This window comes from Pogona vitticeps, chromosome 2, assembly GCF_051106095.1.
Source record: "Pogona vitticeps strain Pit_001003342236 chromosome 2, PviZW2.1, whole genome shotgun sequence".
In the NCBI taxonomy this organism is placed as follows: Eukaryota; Metazoa; Chordata; class Lepidosauria; order Squamata; family Agamidae; genus Pogona; species Pogona vitticeps.
The window spans coordinates 148,508,858-148,528,410 of NC_135784.1; the positions used below are offsets into that span (position 1 = coordinate 148,508,858).

The 19,553-nt window shown below is 41.5% G+C and overlaps 1 protein-coding gene across 12 annotated transcripts in view; it reads right to left on the reverse strand.

Moving 5' to 3' along the window:
* The window catches only part of ARSG (arylsulfatase G), a 166,932-nt gene that overhangs the window by 1,983 nt on the left and 145,396 nt on the right, over positions 1–19,553 (reverse strand). For all 12 annotated transcript variants that reach the window (XM_072990791.2, XM_072990789.2, XM_072990788.2 and 9 more), the window contains one exon: positions 2,335–2,425. In XM_072990791.2, coding sequence (XP_072846892.2) covers positions 2,335–2,425 — 91 coding nt within the window. The remainder of the gene's footprint in view (positions 1–2,334; positions 2,426–19,553) is intronic.

The following is a 19,553-nucleotide window of genomic DNA, read 5'->3' on the forward strand; positions in this document are numbered from 1 at the left end:
AAAACACAGCAAACAAAGCAGGTGCTTTGCCTCTGAGCTATGGCTTTTCTTAAAATTAAGGCCAATACTAAGAATCACTGATCTAGAACCACTGTCCTGAAGAGGCAGCATCCCTGTGGAAAGACTGAAATGCAAGCTCACAGCTTTATATCTCTTACAGTATATCAGAGTTGATAGTATAGCAGTTCTTAAGTGAGAATACCATCTCCTAAAATATTTTCCTCTTGCCAGTTGGATTTCCTGATTAACCTCTATCCAGGTATAAAAACAACAACAATGGTGGTGATGAGGTACTGCTAAATCAATTCCACCTTATGGCAACCCCCCTTCAGGGATTTCCAGGTAGAGAATACTCAGAAGTGGTTTACCATCCCCTTCTTTTGGTGGTGCCTTGGGACTGTGCAGCTTGCCCAAGGCTACACAGGCTGTCTCTTCTCCCTGGATACACAATGGGGAATTGAACTTCTGGTCTAACTTACTGTTGTATCTTATGAGCTTAGTGTCTTACAGTCACCTGCAATCTCAGTTACCTGAGTTCTGTCCACCTCATCTAAATCTAGGAATAGAAATTGAACAAATACAGGATCATATGCTGTGGTCAGAAACGCAAAGAAGAGAGTCCACAAGGGACAGGAGAATTTCTGAAAATGCTGCCAGACTGTTACTAACAGAGGAAGATTCTCTGTAATTCAAGACTTCCTCTTTCCACCACACAGTTCCCACATGGTGAAAGGAATGGAAAAGCCACCAGACAAAAGTAGGAAGTTTTTAATCACCAAAAACAGCTCCTTGCTAGTGGTGTCATCTCTCTTTTCCAAGCATAAATTATACAGTAACTCAACAGTATCTATTCTGCAAGGTCTTTGACAAGGTACGCCATATTCTTGCAGCCAAGCTGGTAAGATATTGGCTAGACATTGCTACTGTTGGATGGATTTGTAGTTGATTGACGGGCCATAGTTAAAGAGTGCTCAGCAATGGTTCTTTGTCATCTGGGACAGAAGGAATAAGTGGGGTGCCATGGAGTTTTGTCCTGGACTCTCTATTGTTCAGCATCTTTATGAATTATTTGTATGAGGGCATGGAGGGGATGCCTATCAGATCTAGATATGACATCAAACTGGGTAGGGATGGATAATATTTCAGAAGCCAAAATCAAGATTCAAGATTACCTATACAGAGAACGTGGCCAAGATAAGCAAAATGTTTCAGTCAAGAAAAACGTGAAGTTCTATCTAAGCAGGAAAAAAACAGATGCACAAATATAAGTTGGGTGAAAGTAGTAGTATGTATGAAAAGATCTAGGGGTCTTAGTGGTCAATGGTATGACACCACAGAAGGAGGGGGGGAAGTGCAATACTTGGCTGTGCCAACAAAAGTATAGTCTTCAAATCAACAGAAGTAATATTACTAATTGATGCTGCTTTGGTCAGCAATCACCTTGAATACTATGTCCACTGCTGGAACCCCCGGCTTCAGAAGAATATTAACAAGCTGGAATGTGCTGAAAGGAAAGTGACCAGGATGATAAAAGGAGGAAGCTGAATATGTTCAGCCTGGAGAAGAGAAGATTTAAGAGATGGTACAATAGCTATCTTCAAATATTTGAAGGGGTGTCACACAGAAAATGGCGAAAGCTTCTTTTCTCTAGTTCCAGAAAGGAGGACTTCAAGCAATGGATCCAAATGACATGAAAGGAGATTTTGCCTAAACGTTAGAAAGAACTTGACATTAAGAGTTGTTTGACAGTAGAATGAACTGTCTTGGAGAGTGGTGAACTCTCCTTTATTAGAGGTTTTCAGAGGATGGATGGCCATCTATTAGGGATGTCTGAACTATGCATTGCCTCAATTGAGGTTGAGGTTCCTTCTAGTTCTACAGTTCTAGAATTCTACTAATAAATACCCACCACCTGTATTACAGAAAACTAGAACAGACGTGGGTTAAGTGGATGTTCTGTGCTTCCAAGCAGAATCCACTCAGATGCCATGGAATGCAGCAGAACATTTGGATGTTTATAATTATCCTAAACCATCACCAATTCCCTGTCTGCAGAACCTTCAGCCTTCTATATGCTTTATTGAAAAGACCATCCCATACAATATTAAATCCTTCCCTTCTGCCTGGATTCTTTTAAGGGAGGAAGAATAGAAGGGATCTGGACAAACGTGTAAGATATACTTCTGATTAGATTTGACTGAGTTTTGGTACTGGAAAAAGGTAACTGATGAAATGACTCATTTTATCCAGGTCTCATTATTTTAAACAGGAGAGTGGAAAAATATCCCATAAAATCCTTTAAAAGTATCAAGCAAATCCAAATAAGTGACCTACCTGTGAGATAAAATGCCTTGTATTGGTCAAGTCGAAGAGCCTGTATCTCTCCATATTTTCCAGCTGCCCCACTATTAGGATGGAACAATGTCTAAAGGAAACACACATACATTCAGATTAGTAAATTAGCCCTTTTGATCTGTGTCAATGATATGTTCCATCAAGTTGGAACCAACTTACAGTGACCCTAATAAGACTTTCAAAGTGAGATATTTAAGGGGTGGTTTTTCCAGTTCCACTCCCCAGCCTCAGAGAATTTCCATGGCTGAGTGGAGATCTGAATCCAGACCGCCTAAGTCCTAATCCATCACTCTATCCACTACATCACACTGGGTGTTTTACTTTGTGCAATTTGGGGAAATACAGACACAGGGTGAACACGTACATTAGCTGCCCCAAATTGTAGCCGTACACCTACCACCACCTCTTCTAAGACTGAGAACCAAAGTAGTCACACCAATAGGAGTATCTTTCCATGTTTTAATTTAAATTCAGCTTTTGGAAATTGCAAATAGAATTGGCTATTAGGAGAGAAGTTTGGTAACTACTATTTTTTCTGGAATCATAAGGATTTTGAAAAAATGGCGGCTGGATGTGGTTTATATGCTCATCCCACTTTAATTTTGTAGGTTTCTATTAATTATTTTAAAAAGAAATCTTTGTGTATACTACAAAAAACAATACCTTTTAGTTTTCTTAGGTCAAAACTACAATATGTAATCAGTCACCTAGGGAGCAAAATCCGCTGAACTCAACATGACCTACAAGTTGGCATGAAAATAATGTTGCTGTTAATCACTGTTGTTTCTCTGAGTTCACAATGCCCCAATTCTGGATATAGTGCAGCATTTAAATGCCAAGGTTAGAAAATGTGCAAGTTTTCTTTGAGCTTCTTTCTCACACCAAAGGGCTTGTCTCTCGAGCTCAAGGCCAACCAAGCAGGAACTGTATCTTCCTTTCCTGCACTGACACTTTGTGTGTTCAAATGAATAGCCCATATAAGAGAATCAAAAATGAATGTACTTTCACAGGTTCAGCTTCTCAATGAGCTAGTAAGTTGGGGAGAGGGGAGTTTCTTTTCCCAACTCACAGAATTGTTCATATCCTCCCACAGTAAAACAAGTTTACTCCACCCGATTCACTTCCCTTTCATTTTCCATTCTTGTCTCTTTTAACACCTTCTGTCTGCTTAATCCCCTCAGGATCTAAGTTTCCCATACGTATAATAGCCAGAAGAGTGTTTCTGTGCCCTGTGTGAAGAAAAATGGATTTTATACCACTGTTTGATGTTAACAGCAAGCAAAATAATATACATACAGTGGTGCCTCGCATAACGAGCGCACCATTTAATGACGAATCTGCATAGCAGTCTATTTTTTAGATCACTAATGCGATCGCATTGCAATGTTTTAATGGGTAAAACATTGCATTGCGATGATTAGTAAGCGTTTCGCTTACCGATCTTTGCATTGTGATGTTTTTTGAACAGCTGATCAGCGGTTCCAAAATGGCCGACGGGTGCCCAAAATGGCCGCCGCAAGTGTTTTCGCGCCCTGCCCTCGCTTACCGAGGGCGCAAAAATGGCAGCGCTATGGAGGAACTTCGCTGAACGGTGAGTTTGGGCCCCATGGGAACGCATTAAACGAAGGCTTTTTCCGTTCCGTTTAGCAATGTTTCCTTATAGCGACGATTAATCCAGAACAGATTAACGTCGCTATGCGGGGCACCACTGTAGTACTTTCAGAGGTGCATGAAAAATCATCTCTAGCAATAACCTAGTAATTGTAGGAGCACACTATCAATGTGCCTTCAATTCTTGTTACAGTGGTGCCTCGCAAGACGATGTTAATTCGTTCTGCGAAAAACGTCTTGTAAAAACATCGTCTTGTGAAACGCGTTTCCCCATTGGAATGCATTGAAATCTAATTAATACATTTCAATAGGAAAAAATCGTCTTGCAAAAATCGTCCATAGAAAACATCATCTTGCAAAACGCCACAGCGATCACAAAAACCAATCATCTTGTGAGGCAATCGTCTTGCGAGGCACCACTGTATATGATCTTCTGCTGATGCTGGGACATTCCTGTTCTCATATGGTGAATGAATACTAAAATTTTTCACTAAAGAACAGAAAAGAAGCAAATTTATCCTGTCTGTGCCTTACATGGTTACAAGGATGACAACTAAATGAACAATAGCCTTCTGCTGAGGATCCCAGTCTGGCTAATGGCACCAGTATCTGAGGGGACTTCTTTATGAGTTCATGCAGGGTCAACTGACACAGCAGAGTGACGTAATTCCTTCTGCCTGAGGAGCATAAATTGTTCCATTTCCTGGAACAGTGTTGTTTCTCCACTGACTCAGTGGCACAGTTTTCTCTATGAAACTCTGCCAAGCACAGTCAGGATTCCCAAATTCAAGTGAGTGGGAGCAGACCATTAACCACCATCTTATGGCAACTTTGTGCTTTCCAGGCTGCTGGCACTGCACAGAGACTTCTCCTCAAGGGGGAAAAAACCCAGCATGCCAAAAAGTAAAGCAAACACAGTAGACCAGGGTGGGGAACCTTCTCTAGTTCCAAGGGCCAAACAGGCCCTGGAGGAGCCTGGCCTGGCCTGTGTACTGCCTGCCTGAGGTGCAATCACATCTCAGCGTGGGCCTGCACTTCTCCCCATGATTGCCTAGCCCTAGACACATACCGCCTCTGCCACCCCTGCAATCTCTCTCCAACAGGGAACACATACACAGAATATGTATTCCCAAAAATGTGGAGGGGTTGTTCTGAAAACACTTCTCAAGAGGGGATTTATGCTTTTGTTTTCTTGCTTCATTTTTCACATTATTTTATTTTTAATACAACCCAGTGCTTTGAAATACAGTGGGATGGGAACGCATATAATAACATGAAACTCAGATTTTTCAGAAGAAATGTTACCTCTGGATTGGAATGTCCTGGGATTGTATAAGGGAGCCTGTTTTACCTCCGCATTCTGTGCCATAGTTTCCATCATCCCCAGCCAGCACATTTATAACATAGTGAGAACTGTAGCACAAGGTATCAGGGCAATGCCAGGATGCTGTTCAGAATATGGCCTCAGGGCATTTAGCTGAAGTCCAGGACTTAATAGCTTTTGCAGACATCCTGAGCTAGTCTACTCTTCACATATGCTTGAAACATCACCAAATTCTGATTTATAGGGGACAAGGTTGCCTCTAAAGGCAGGATATCCTCTGAGTCACTTCTGGCTTTGCAGTTCTACGAATGTGCATTGTCAGGGCTGTTTCCAAGTTTCAGCAACAAAGAAGCAAATTATAACATTATGACCCAAGACAAGGACTGATTGATCTCCTAAGTAATTTTTTAAAATTACAAAATGCAATAATAAGGGAAGTGATAGAGGAATTAAGGCTCATCCTTCACCCTATTTTGCCAATCTAAATTATTCCAGCTCCATTTGGGGAATCAACAAAGGAACTGCTCAATCATTTGTGCATGTGTGTACACAGACGTTCCTCCACTTAATCGGCTCCATTCTCTCTGTTAACCACAAAGAGGTCATGGAAGGGGGGGGGGGCATTCCATGTATTTCTGTGCTGATTTGGACCTGTACTTCTGGCTTAGAAAAATATCAGCCGAGTGGTGTGTTCTTAGGCAGGCAGGTTTAAAGCAGAAAGCAAAAAACAGACAGCTCACAACTCACACCTTTTGAAAGACCATCATATCTTTGTAACATTAACATATCTTTTAAACAGCAAATAAAATAGAAGCAAACAATATCAGGTCTCTAGATCCTTGCCCAATTAAAGCCAGGCAAATAATGAATGGTATCACAGATGTCAGCTATGGAACTAACTTTAAAGAGTTCTGATCCAGGTTAAGGCAGCTCCAGCACACCTAGAGATCCTTCATATTAATCTTAAAACCTTAAGAAAGTATGAGTTTCTTGGCAGTGGTGGGCGTGACGAAGTCATTCTTCTCTGCCACCACTGCATCTGCACAGAGTCATCCAGCACAGCTCTAATATGTCAAGGGCCTCTTACATGCTGGCCCGCAGGAAGAGAATGCAGACCACACTGTGGACCACCGTGAAGAATTTGCACGACACTTTGCAGGTAAAATTGTTGGGGTCTGCTTTGACTTGGATGCAGTAGTTGACACAGGTCCTATGGATGTAACTATGGCCCATGCTTGTCCTGTGTTAGTGGATAAATTTCATTTTGCGCAGTCTGAGGATGTGGTTAGGACCCTTGGAGAGTTGAAGGCTACCACATGTCTGCTGGACCCTTGCCCTTCCTGGCGTACAGAAATGGTCAGAAAGGGAGTGGCAGAGTGGGCAGATGGAGTGGTGAATGCCTCTTTGCAGAAAGGTACGACCTTTGCAGAAAGGTATCATTGAAGGGGGCGGTAGTAAGACCATTGCTGAAAAAGCCCTCCTTGAATCCCACAGTACTGGATAGTTACCAGCCAGTTCTATCCACAGGCAAGGCACTGGAACAGGTGGTGGCTTATCAGCTCCAGGGGTTCCTGGATAAAATGGATGATCTAGATCTATTTCAATCTTCAGACCTGGTTATAGGATGGAGATTGCTTTGGTAACTTTGGAGGATGACTTACACTGGGAAATGGACAGGAGGAGTGTGTTCCCATTTTTTCTGCTGGACGTCTTAGTAGCTTTCGATACAATCAACCATGGTATCCTTCTGGATTGTCTCTCCAGGATGGGACTTGGAGGCACTGTTTCGCAGCAGCTCCAGTCCTCTGTGGAAGGGGAGAACTTAGAAGGTGTTGTTGGGGGACTCCTGTCCAATTCCTGGCCATTGGCCTGTGGTGCCCCCGGGTTCTGTCCCACCCCCCCATGCTATATAACATCTACATGAAACTATTGGGAGAGATGTCCAGAGTTTTGGGGGTCAGTGTCACCAGTGATAATAATAATTCTAAACTCTATTTTTCCTTGCCACCTAAAATTGAGGAAGCTGTTTTGGTTCTAGATCAGTGTCTGGTGTCAGTAAAGACTGGATGAGGATGAATAAACAAAAACATAATCCAGACAAAGAGGTGCTACTGGTCAGTCAAAAGGCAGATCAAGGACTAGGGATTACCCTGTCCTGGATGGGGTTACACTCTCCCTGAAAACACAGTCGTGCAGCTTGGGTGTGCTCTTAGATTCATTCCCGAGACCGGATGCCCAGTTTTTGGCGGTGGCCAGGAGTGCATTTGCACTGTTAAAGCTAATGTGACAGCTGCGCCTATTCCTGGAGACGTCTGCTCTAGTCATAGTGACATAAGGTTTACTTACATCCTGGCTGGATTACTGTAACATGCTCTACATAGAGCTCCTTTGGAAAGTATTCGGAAACTTCAGTAGGTCCAAAATGCCACTGCCAGATTGTTAGCTACGGCTGGAAACTAAGATCACATAACTCTGTTACAGCAGCTCCATTGGTGGCCAGTCAATTTCTGGATACAGTTGCAAATGCTAGTTTTGACCTTGTTTAGTCGTTAAGTCGTGCCCGACTCTTCGTGACCCCATGGACCAGAGCACGCCAGGCCCTCCTGTCTTCCACTGCCTCCTGGAGACGGGTCATATTCATGTTGGTTGCTTCGATGACACTGTCCAACCATCTAGTCCTCTGTCGTCCCCTTCTCCTCTTGCCTTCACACTTTCCAAACATCAGGGTCTTTTCCAGGGAGCCTTCTCTTCTCATGAGATGGCCAAAGTATTGGAGCCTCAGCTTCAGGATCTGTCCTTCCAGTGAGCAGTGAGCACTTCGACCTACAAATCCTTAACCAAATTTGGGTCCAAGCTATCTCAAAGATCACATGTCCCTTTATGAGCCTTCCCAGATATTAAGATGATCAAGGCAGACCCTTCTCTCAGTTTCACCTCCCTCACAGGTACACCTGGTGAGGACAGATGTTGCTGCTCCCACACTCTGGAACTCCTTCCCACAGGAGGCCAGGCTTCTCCCATCTTTGCTGTCCTTCCACAAGCAGACAAAGACCTTTATCTTCAGGTAGGTTTTCCCTGAGTGACTTGCTGTCTAAGGGGGGGTTCATAAAATGGAACTGTTGATTTCTGTTTGTTTTCATTGAGTTTTCAGTACTGTTTCTACCTACTAGTTTTAATATTATATTTTATATTTGTTTACTTCTTCTTCTGTTCTTAGTTTTTTTATACTCTTTTTTTCCTAATACTTGAATCCTTTTTGGAAGAAAGGTAGGGTATATGTAATATTACATCAATCCATCCATCATACATGCATATGTCCTTAAGGCAAGGAACCCAAACAGGTGCCCCACAGAAAATATGTGAAATGATTTTTTAGCTTTAAGAATTCAGCTGGAAGAAACCTGTCACCCTACATATTAAAAAACTGATTAGCCCTCCCACATTTCATCCCATGTTACTCTTGGTATGTTTTCCCTGTAACCAACCGCTTCACAGAATCATATAGATGAACATGAATCTGCTTGTTCACTTTGGTATCCCATATCCCAAGGTAATCTAAACTTCCTCTTGAAGAAAGCCAATATTTTGGTTCTAGTATACTTCATTATTCAAAGGCAATTCTTGTAGTTCTCAATAAAACTGCTCAGTAGTCTCTAAAGCGTGTGAAAAACCAGAACAGCAGCATCAACATGGAGGAAAATGAGGACCTTTCTTGGATCAGATGGTTATTTCTCCAAAACAAAGGAAGGTCTGTCAAACATAAAGAACAAAAATGCATTCTTGTCTTGATACCTTAAGAGGCAGCAGTCCCACCTTGATTACTGCAGCAAATCTATATAAAAACTGTAAGCTTTCTATCTATAGAATGTCATAGTAATTTACTCCAAAGACAAGCACAAGGGGAAAAAAAAGTAGATTTTAAAGACCGAAAAAGAATTTGCCTCCTTTTGGCCACCTCAGTTTAAAAGCAAAAAAACAGAATATTTGTGAGCCACCAAGCAAGATCAAACCAGACTCATGCAACCTGTTATTCCCCCAATATATCATTTATCACTAATAAACACTTCTAATCTGAGGCCTAAAAAGCTAGTGCAAATCTTCCCAATGAGGGATAAAAGGCAAATAGGTTGAAAATGAGATAGGTCATCTTTAGGGCCCTTCTTACAGCCTAGGACAGCAAAAGTGGTAAGCCAGGCTACTAGAATTATACCCGATTTATTAATTAGAGAGAAAAGGGAAGCCAGCAACAAAGACCGACAAGAACTGATGTCACATTTCAACAGCTCTGAAGGGATAGCATCAGATTATTTGTAACAACTGAATATTAGGGTTTTATTTTAGAAATGCTAAAAGGAAGCAGATGGAATTTCAGTTTGCATGCTGGGGGGGGCAACGTTCCATTGCTCCACTCCTTCCAACTGTCCAAAGTAAGATCGTGCACCAGCAGGTGGCTCTCCAGGAGAAGTGACTGGCTGATCATCTCCAAAATGGTGGTGGAATTAAACTATTTTGTGGATTTTTTTTGTCTCACCTTTCTTGGAGTTTACACGATGATGGTTTTCTACACTCATGAGTATTAGTCTTTCTGCTTCTCAAGGGTGCTTCCTAATACCAGCGGGGTTTCCACATAAGACTTATTTTACGACCAAAGGGCATACCTTGAGTCTTCTGAAATTGGTCAAGGTAACCTGCACCACTTGTCTTATCTTCAATGCCTGAGGGGCATGGGCAAACCCAGACTCTACCCAGATCCCACCACATGTTAAAGAAAGGTGGCAGGAAGGCCTCTCTTCTACCAACAAGAACAAATCTTTCTTTTGGGAAAGGTCCACATGTCTCACTTAGCAGGTACATTGAAACTGGCATGTCTGGGGGGGTTTCTCACAGGGAACCTTGCTTGACAACCCTCGAGGTCCTCAATTTAACACCAAAAGCTTGACTATGTGTAGATTCTTCCAGTTGACACCATTCAAAAGGCACTATATCACAGGAGGGCTCAGTAATTCAGTGAGTTAGGTTGAAGAGCCAAAGTTGGGGGTTAAATTCTCACACTGTGCATCCCAGAAGAGTCAGCCTGTATAGCCTTGGGCAAGCTGCAGAGCCCCAGGACAACCCCAGGAGAAAGGAATGTAAGCACCTTCTGAATACTGTCTACCTAAATAATCCTGGAAAAGGGTGCCGTAAGTCAGAATTGACTTGAAGACACACAATTATTATTAGAGATGGGCACAAACCGTGCTCGAGCAACGCCATGTTGCACCCACACAGATGTTCTGCAAGTGCTGCATGCTTCCCTCCCCCGCCTCCTTTGCATGCTCATCCACTCACCAGCTGAAGTGCGTCTCTTTCCACCACCTCCTCTGTGCACTTGCCCATTCACCAGCTGCGGTGGGCTTCCCTCCTCTGCCATATATGTGCGATTGTCCACTTACCAGCAGCACTGCGGCCTTACTTGCCCTGCCTCTTCGGCTGAGTGGATAATTGTGGAGAGAAAGCAGAGGAGGAAAGTGCTCTACAGCCAGTGAACGCGTGAGCATGAAGAGGAGGTGAGGGAGGGAAGCACACTGCAGCTGGTGAGTGGGCGAGCGTGCAGAAGAGCAAGGAGTGTGGTATGGCCCCTTTGGAACAACTCTGTGGGCACTGCATCAAACTGGGCTGAACCACTGATACTCAGATCATGCCCATCTTTAATTATAATTACTATTATGTGACTGTAGATATTCAGATGGCTCTCAGGACTTCTCTACAGATTACATCTTAAGGTTTTGGCTACTGTTGTCAAGAAGCAATGTTTTCACTTCAATATGGGTGGCTGTATGCCAGCTCTAAAAAGTGGCAACTCATTGTCCACTAGGGATGCCTTAGAATGTGCTTTGTGTAATTTGAGCCTCTCTCCTGGGTATAATCCAGAGGCAGCTGACAGTTGCCTAGAAGTCAAATTAATGTCACTCCAGGTTAAACTCTGATTTTTTTAAAAAAATAACCACACTGCAATGTTTGCTCAATCTTTCACAGATGACTCCAGGCTCAGCATCTCAACAGAAATAATAATCAATGTACAATGTACTTTTTCTGTGAAGTGAGAAAAACAATGTATAATCACGCTTGTACTAATGAAGCAAAATACACTGATCTGAGATCCACCCATCCCATTCTAGAACAGGGTAAAAAACCTACACTATCTTATGTAAGATACTATGTTCACTCAGTTTCAAAATATTTGCCTTATTAAATGTGTTAGTGCTAAACAATGTGACTCCCCTTTGACCTCATGGCACAGTGGGTAAACTGTAGTGTTGCAGCCAAAACTCCACACATGGTCAGTGTTTGATACCAATGGATCTGACAGCCAGCTCAAGGTTGACTCAGTCAGTAAAATTAGTACCCAGCTTGCAAGGCAGGGAGCAATGTTTAGTCTGTATAATTTTTTTTTAAAGTAAACTGTGAACGCGTGAGACTGCTTTAAGCACTATGGGGCAGTATACGTATAAGGCAGCACACTCCATTTTGCTTTACTCTGCTGCTATATGTTTGGTGCATTCCTCTCCAGAATGCTTGTCTAAGATGGTCTGACCATTCTCTTACCCTTAGACAGAACAAGGCAGCTAACTCACGATTTCACAAAACGGCAGCAAATGCTTAGTCACTGAACTTATGATCGTTGTATTTTACTGCCAAGGGAGAACAGAGAGAGTTATGGGATTTTCTGCCACAGAAGCTAAAATAACTTGATGGACCATAAAGACTATGTCCAGAATTCTGTTTGTCCTTCACTGTTCCAAATAGGGTACCCTTTTCCCCGCTCCCTGTGTGAGAGGAAATTCGCCAATCCCTCGTGCAAGCAGAAACCCCTGATTCTTTGAACAGGACAATTTCCTGCTTACACAACTGCAACTCGGAGCTCACCTGGGATGCTATGCCCATGGACATGGATGGCTTCAGAATTACCAAAAGGATTCTGGGCTAAGTACCTTGATGATGGTGATGGTGATTGTTGATGATCATAAGGATGACCGAGGATCATGACTTCAGTCATGATCATGTTGATCAGTGTGTGCTGATCATCGGCTGCAGCCCTGCCTCAGGCATCAAAACGTCTTTGGACTAGTTCTCCCTATCATTCTTTCCCATCCTTATAAACTAAGCCTCATTACTTCTCTAGCCAAGATGACTGGGACAGATCAGTATATCCTCTCTTGTTGACAACAACTTCCTCCTGTCTCTCACTGAAACCCACTCCACATTCTCATTTGGTTCACAGGATCTTTCAACAGTCGCAGCAAACCTCAGCAATGCTGAGCTTCCGCTTCGGAGAACTGGCTGATTTTCTCAGGACTGGTGTGAAACTGACCTTCCAAATCCCCAGTTGGCCCTCACTGTGAATAATATGAATGCCAAGGCAAAAGCCTTCTCTTGTTTGTGAATGAAATGCCCAGCTGTGGGAAGTCAGGAAAGCTATAACCAAGGCTCTCCTGGAATTGGAAACACCAGAGTTAGCCAGTGCATTTTTCAGTTCATCACAGAAACTAAAGGAGAAACTTTACTTGCTTTGATCAAGTTAGATTCTCTTTTTCCACAGGCTTGATGGGTACAAGATGCTGAATATTTCTTACTGGGCGTGGGAACGAAGCTTCTGCACTTTCAGTGAGCATCAAGGGACAGCTGATGTTGCCATCAACAATAGCAACAACACAAAGAGCTGTCATTCTCCACCTAGTCGTCTTGCATCCTAAAAAAACCAGCTGGCATATTAGATAGCAAGCTTGAGCCAAAGGATCCCAACCTAGTCCTGATGGGTGCAAATATGGAGGCCAAGGGAGAATGTGTGAGCCCAGGCACTATCCTCACTCATTCAAACTGTCGGGCTCCATGTTTTTCCATTATACGTGTGAATCAAGCTGAAGTGTGAGCTCAGCTTCCCCCTGATTTCATAATAACAGGCATATGCCCAAGAGAATCTATTGCTGGCTTACTTGTTCATTTTGTCTTTTCTCTCATTACTCAGGAATATTGGCTGCATGTTTATTTGTCACTTTTAAAACTCCTAAGAATACACATTTACAAAACTTAAAGAGTTATACCCCAACACAAGAATCATTATATTTTTGGAAAGAGACCGGGTATATGATATAAATTAAGATAAAACATATTGATGTGTGTGTGTGTGTATATGTATATATATATATATAAAAAATTTATATTCCCGATTTATATTCCCGATGGTGGTGGGTTACACTGTATATTTGGGTTGTGAGTCTATTTGTCATTTATGTTGTATTTTTGTTGTATTTTATTAAATTAAAAAATTAAAAAAAAACTTTTAGAACACCTACCTATATGTTTACCCATTTATTAATGTATCCTGTTGTTTAAAGCAACTGAAGCCCATTTCAAAACTGTTCCATAGATTGGGGATGGGTCACCTTGATGGCACCAGAGGCACCAACCCACCAGTTCAGCTATGATGAAAAATTATTTTCCTTTCAGAACTTCTGAACCAACCCAATCCCTTCATGAATGTTGCATCTATTGTCACTCTCAATACTCCTCATGACAGGACACTAAAGTAGGCTGGCATTATTTTACTCATCAGGATGAATTTGAACTAGGGACCTCCAGCTCACAGCTTGTGAGTCTTTCAAGTCTTTTCTTCTCTGCCTATAATAGTGATTATTGACAGACAGACAGAGAAAACTTCATTGGCATAAAAAGAATAAAATATAACCAAACTGGTTCTTGAAGTGCCCCACAAATACAAAATCCAGGAGGTAGGAAAGCAGAAGAGCAAACCCTTCAAAGACATTTAATTGAGAGCCAGGCTTCGCTTTCTCACAATTGAGCTGATGAAATCTGCAATTCTTTCCAGAATGTCAGGCACCTCTACAGATAACATAAAATGGATTTTGTTCACATAAGATTTTCCCTCCAATTTTAACAGCACCGGTGCCACAAATTTGGAACAATCACTCTGGTTAAGTGGACAAGGCGGAAACATGTGGATAAGAGTTTCCAGTGCAGCCTGCTCACATGGGCAATGCCTTTTGAGGTACGGGATTCCTTTGAAGATACCATATACTGTAGTAAGGCTGCAGGCATGACATTGCATCTGGCTAGGGAGAATGCCCTGCCTTTTTGTGGACAATTGATCAGAGAAAGGAAGGCAGCTGGTTTTCCAATCTTAAAGGAAATGTGGGAAAACTGTGGCAAGCAGGTATTATTGGCTGCATTCCATAGTTCCTGGAATTCAATGTCCAAAATTCTTCTTTTGATCATTTGGAAGGCTTGCCCTTGATTTAGTGAGGCCAGGTAGTCACTATCTAAGCCAATCCGTTTCAGTTTTTTAAAAAGGGCAATAGACCCAAAGGGAGGTTTAGAGTCCAGTAATAGTTGATATAATAAACTATCTGGGTCAGAGTTGTAGAAAAGTTTTAGCCAGAATTGAAATGATCTTAGCCAAGTCATCATTTGCAAAGAGGAAAAAATGGTCTCTAGACAAAGCACCAAGTAAGGGACACAACTTGGTAGCCCCAGCACCTAACGTAAGAATTGAGATTGTATGTGTTCAATTGACCTATTCAAGGCATTTAACCAGATTGGGATGGATACAAAATTTGTGGGATAATACTGGATTTAAAAACCTGTAAATCTGCTGGAACATAACAATTGCCAGAATTATAATAGAAACGAAGTATTGCCTGACCAGCGAACCTAGCTACATTTATAACCATTCTGTGATGGGGAGACCAGGAATGCTTATAATGGAACCGGATGCCTAGGCATTCATACTCTTTAACCTGTTCGAAAGTTGCTTCCATGACTTTGAGAAAACCAAAATTTTGGATTTATTCAGTTGGATTTTGTTTTTGTCTAGGTATTCCACAGTTCTGTTAATTAAACATTTCAACCTGGACAAGAGCGCGAGATGATACTAGCATTGTCCGCATAAAGCAATAACGGGACACGATAGATCCCCAATTTTGGTGAATGACCCTCCACACTGGCTAGAAAGGGGGCTAGGTCATTCATAAATAGGTTGAATAGTGAGGGAGCAAGAATGTGCTGATTATTAATTACCTGTGCAATAGCAGGACTGGTCCTGGAAACCCTACCCCCGAACTCTACTCCTCTGCAGTTACAGAAGACAACTACCTCTGGACCATCAAATTAAAACAGGAACAAAATAACAATTCCAAAGGTCAGTCTCTGAAGTATTCATTCATAACCTGAGATACAAAGAATCAAATTGTGAAACAGCTGTAACCAATCAGACCCCAGAGTCAACCTTGATATAATGCACTTTGCGATGATTACCAAATATTACCACATGGCAGAAAATGTCCTTGTGGCAAACACTGATATAATCAATCAGAAAGGAAAGTTGAAAAGCTCCAGTGAACAGATGAATCCACTCACTGGAATATGGTGGAAGACCCTTCTGTCATTTTGACATGAAGCAAGTAAGGAGTCTCAAAATAAAGGCACATTTTTCCTTATAGCTACAATCTCCATTATCTCTGAGCAGCTGGAAGATTTAATGTTTTTATGGCTTTCACCCCGTCCCTTATTCTGACTGATGCCATTACAGTCTCCTACCCTGGCTAGAAACAGAAGTTTCCAGTAAAATTATCTCAAACAAATTGTCACAGAGGTGTGCGTTCATGGAGTTGGGCTCCCTCCATTTGTGATAACTGCCCTGTAGGAATTTTATTGCCAGGAGAATTCTAGGATTTAAGACTTTAGACTGGGGCTTAGTCCCAGATCTTCGACAGCTCGCAACTTGTTCCAAAAACAGTGTTGTGAGCAAGCAAATTTTAAGATGGCAAAGGTTGAATTTAAAGTAAAATTAATTGAATGTTTTAAACAGAGACTGTTTTTCTGCACTGCGTGGAGACTTCATAAATAAACCAAATACCAAGAAAACATGGACTTACATGTTTTCATCTAAGACAAGAAAGTACATTGAAATAAGCCACTTTTTTTTTCTTTTTTCTTTTTTGGCTAAGCTGTCTTGTTTTCTTAAAAAAAACTGAGGACAGAAGTCTTTTGTTGAGCATGTCATCTATTCAAGTTAGAAACTGTGCAAGACTTAAGATACAAGCTGGGGAAATGGGAACTAGTTGTCCTTCTTGGTGGGGGGGGGGAAGAAAGAACAAAAATGGTTGGTTCTTCTGGTTATTAATTGTCACAAGACCCACACACTTATTTCTGTAACTCAAACGTTAAAAAAAATTCATTGGGAAAGCAAGAAAACAAACACGAATGGTTATACAGATACTGGTACTGCAAAAGTAATGGCACCTGTTAAAGAAAAATACAGTAGAAGGAAATCTATCAGAACAATGACCAGACCCTTAAAGGGGGAGAGGACTTGAACAAGATGGACGCCTGCACACATTCACTTCCAAGAAAGTCCAAATTCGCAGACCTTTTTGTAGCTTTATTTCCATCCAGCATGCCAAGAATCTCTACTTCAGAACGTACATGCACAAGAACACTCCTTAGTGTCAGAAGGCAAGCCATTGAGCCATTTAATTTAGTACTATGCACCGCAAGGGTCAGAAGCCTCAGGCTCTGTAGCAGAATCCGGACTTTTTCAGGTCTTAGTTTGGCCCTTTGGGACCCCCTAGAAAGCTAAGAGCTCTTTTGGCAGGGCTTCCCAAAATTAGGCCCCCAGATGTTTCTGGACTACAACTCTCAGAAATTACAGCCAGCACAGCTAGTGGTGAAGGCTTCTGGGAGTTTTAGTCCAGGAACATCTGGGGGCTCAAGATTGCAAACCACTGCCCTATGCTATCATTATTAGTGGGTTCCCACCTGTTGTATGAAAACTCCCTGCTTCTGAAAATTTGAAATGCTTCCCCTTAGACTTATTAGTTGGCAGCAAAAGGTATAGTAAGCTACTATGCTGGTATTTTGATCCAACCCTTTTGCCCTTGGCCACACTGACCTACCACCAAAATGTGGCCGCTCTGAAATTTATTGTAGGGTTCTGATTGAAAGAGGTTCCCCATCCAGCAGTCACTCTGCAGACACCTTGAAAACAATGCAGTAATAATTAGGTGTCAACATGGATTTGTCAAGAAAAAATCCTGCCAGACTAATCTTATCTCATTTTTTGATTGGGTAACCTCCCTGGTAGATGGTGGGAATGCTGTAGATATTATATATCTTGAGTTTAGTAAAGCCTTTGACAAAGTGCCCCATGATATTCAAGCAAGCTGATTAGCAAGCTACCTAGGTGTGGATTAGATAGAACAACTGTCAGGTTGGTTATAGAACTGTACTCAGACAGAAAAATGGCTTCTCCTCAAACTCCTCAAATATTGTTATTGTATTTTATTGTTGTTAGCCGCCTAGAGTGGTCCTCACCGACCAGATAGGTGGGGTATGTATGTATGTATGTATGTATGTATGTATGTATGTATGTATGTATGTATGTATAAATAAATAAATAAATAAATAAATAAATAAAAATAAAATAATAATAATAATAATAATAATAATAATAATAATAATAATAATAATAATAATAATAATAATAATAATAATAATAATAATAATAATAATAATAATAATAATAATAATAATAATAATAATAATAATAATAAAAAAAAAACTGGGTGGAGGAAATAAGTGGGGTACTGCATGGCTCAGTCCTCAACCCACTGCTCTTCAACATTTTAATTACTGACTTGATGAGAGAATGCAGGGAATCAGATGACATAAAATTGGGTGCAACAGCTAATACCTTGGATGACAGGAACAAAATTGAAAAATGATCTCGACAGGCTTGAATACTAGGCTGAAAACAACAGAATGGAATTTAACAGGAATAAGTGCAAAGTTCTACACATTGGGGGAAGACAAATGCACACTTACAGTACGGCAGATACTTAGCTCAGTAATACTATGAGTGAGAAGGATCTTGGAATTGTAGATCAAAAACTGAGTATGAGCCAACAGTGTGATGTGGCTGCAAAAAAAGGGGTGAATTCTATTTTAACAAAAGGTACTAGTTCCCCTCTGTTCAGTACTGGTTAGGCCTCATCTAGAACACTAGTCCAGTTCTAGACACCACACTTTAATAAAGATGCTGACAAACTGGAACATGTTCAGAGAAAGGCAACAAGGATGATCAGAGAACTGGAAACCAAACCCTATGTTGAAAGACTAAAGAACTGGGCATGTTTAGCCTTGATAAAAGATGACTGAGGGGAGATATGATAGTAATTTTCAAATACTTGAAAGACTATAATACAGAGGAGGGGCAGGATTTGTTCTCGATCATCCCAGAGTGCAGGACACACAACAATAGGCTCAAATTACAAGAAATCAGAATTAGGCTGAATTATCAGGAAAAACTTCCTAACTGTTAAGAGAAGTACGACAATGTAACAACTAACCAATTACCTCGGGTGGTGGTGAGCACTCCAACGCTGGAGGCATTCTAGAGAAAACTGGACAGCAACCTGTCAGATCTGCTTTGACTTGGATTCCTGCACTGAGTAGAAGGTTGGACTCAATGGCCTTTTTGACTCCTTCCAACTCACTCATTCTGTGTGATCTTTCGTTACTTCCTCGACAGAGTTTTAAGTCAAAGATTCTGATCCAGCCCTACTTACAGATGCTAAGAGACTAAGCCTGGAACCACTTATATAGTAAACCTCTTGTCTACTACTGAACTACCATGGTGTTCTAGCTCTTTCAGGTGTCACCAGCAGAAGCTTTAGCATTTGAAATGTCTTTCTCAGCTTCCACAGTGTGACAATACTCTCTTTGGGGCAGAATCATACTGTTTGGGTTATATGCACATTGTGTGTGTGTGTGTGTGTCTGTGTGTCTGTGTGTCTGTCTGTGTCTGTGTCTGTGTCTGTGTGTTACAATGAGCAGAATCTGGGATTAACCCACGTTTTGCAGTGACTGCCATTTTCTAAACCAACTACTCAGTTGATGGGTATATTTGGAATAACATGTCATTTAACTTGCGCACCTGTTATGCTAGCTGCAAATCAACATCCATCCTCTACAGATGTGAGAATGCAGCTATGAGAGCAATTTCCAAAACCTGTACAAATTCATGGCTGGAAGCGCAATGCTCTCAAGTCTTGGGTTCTTGGAAATATGCTATGAATGTATCAGAAATATTGAAGTAATAAAATATGACATGGTAAACCAACCTGACCATGCTGCACTTCTAGAAGATTAACTTCTGCAGATTTTAAAGAATGCTCCTAGCAACAGTTTTGTACTTATCCAAGACTAA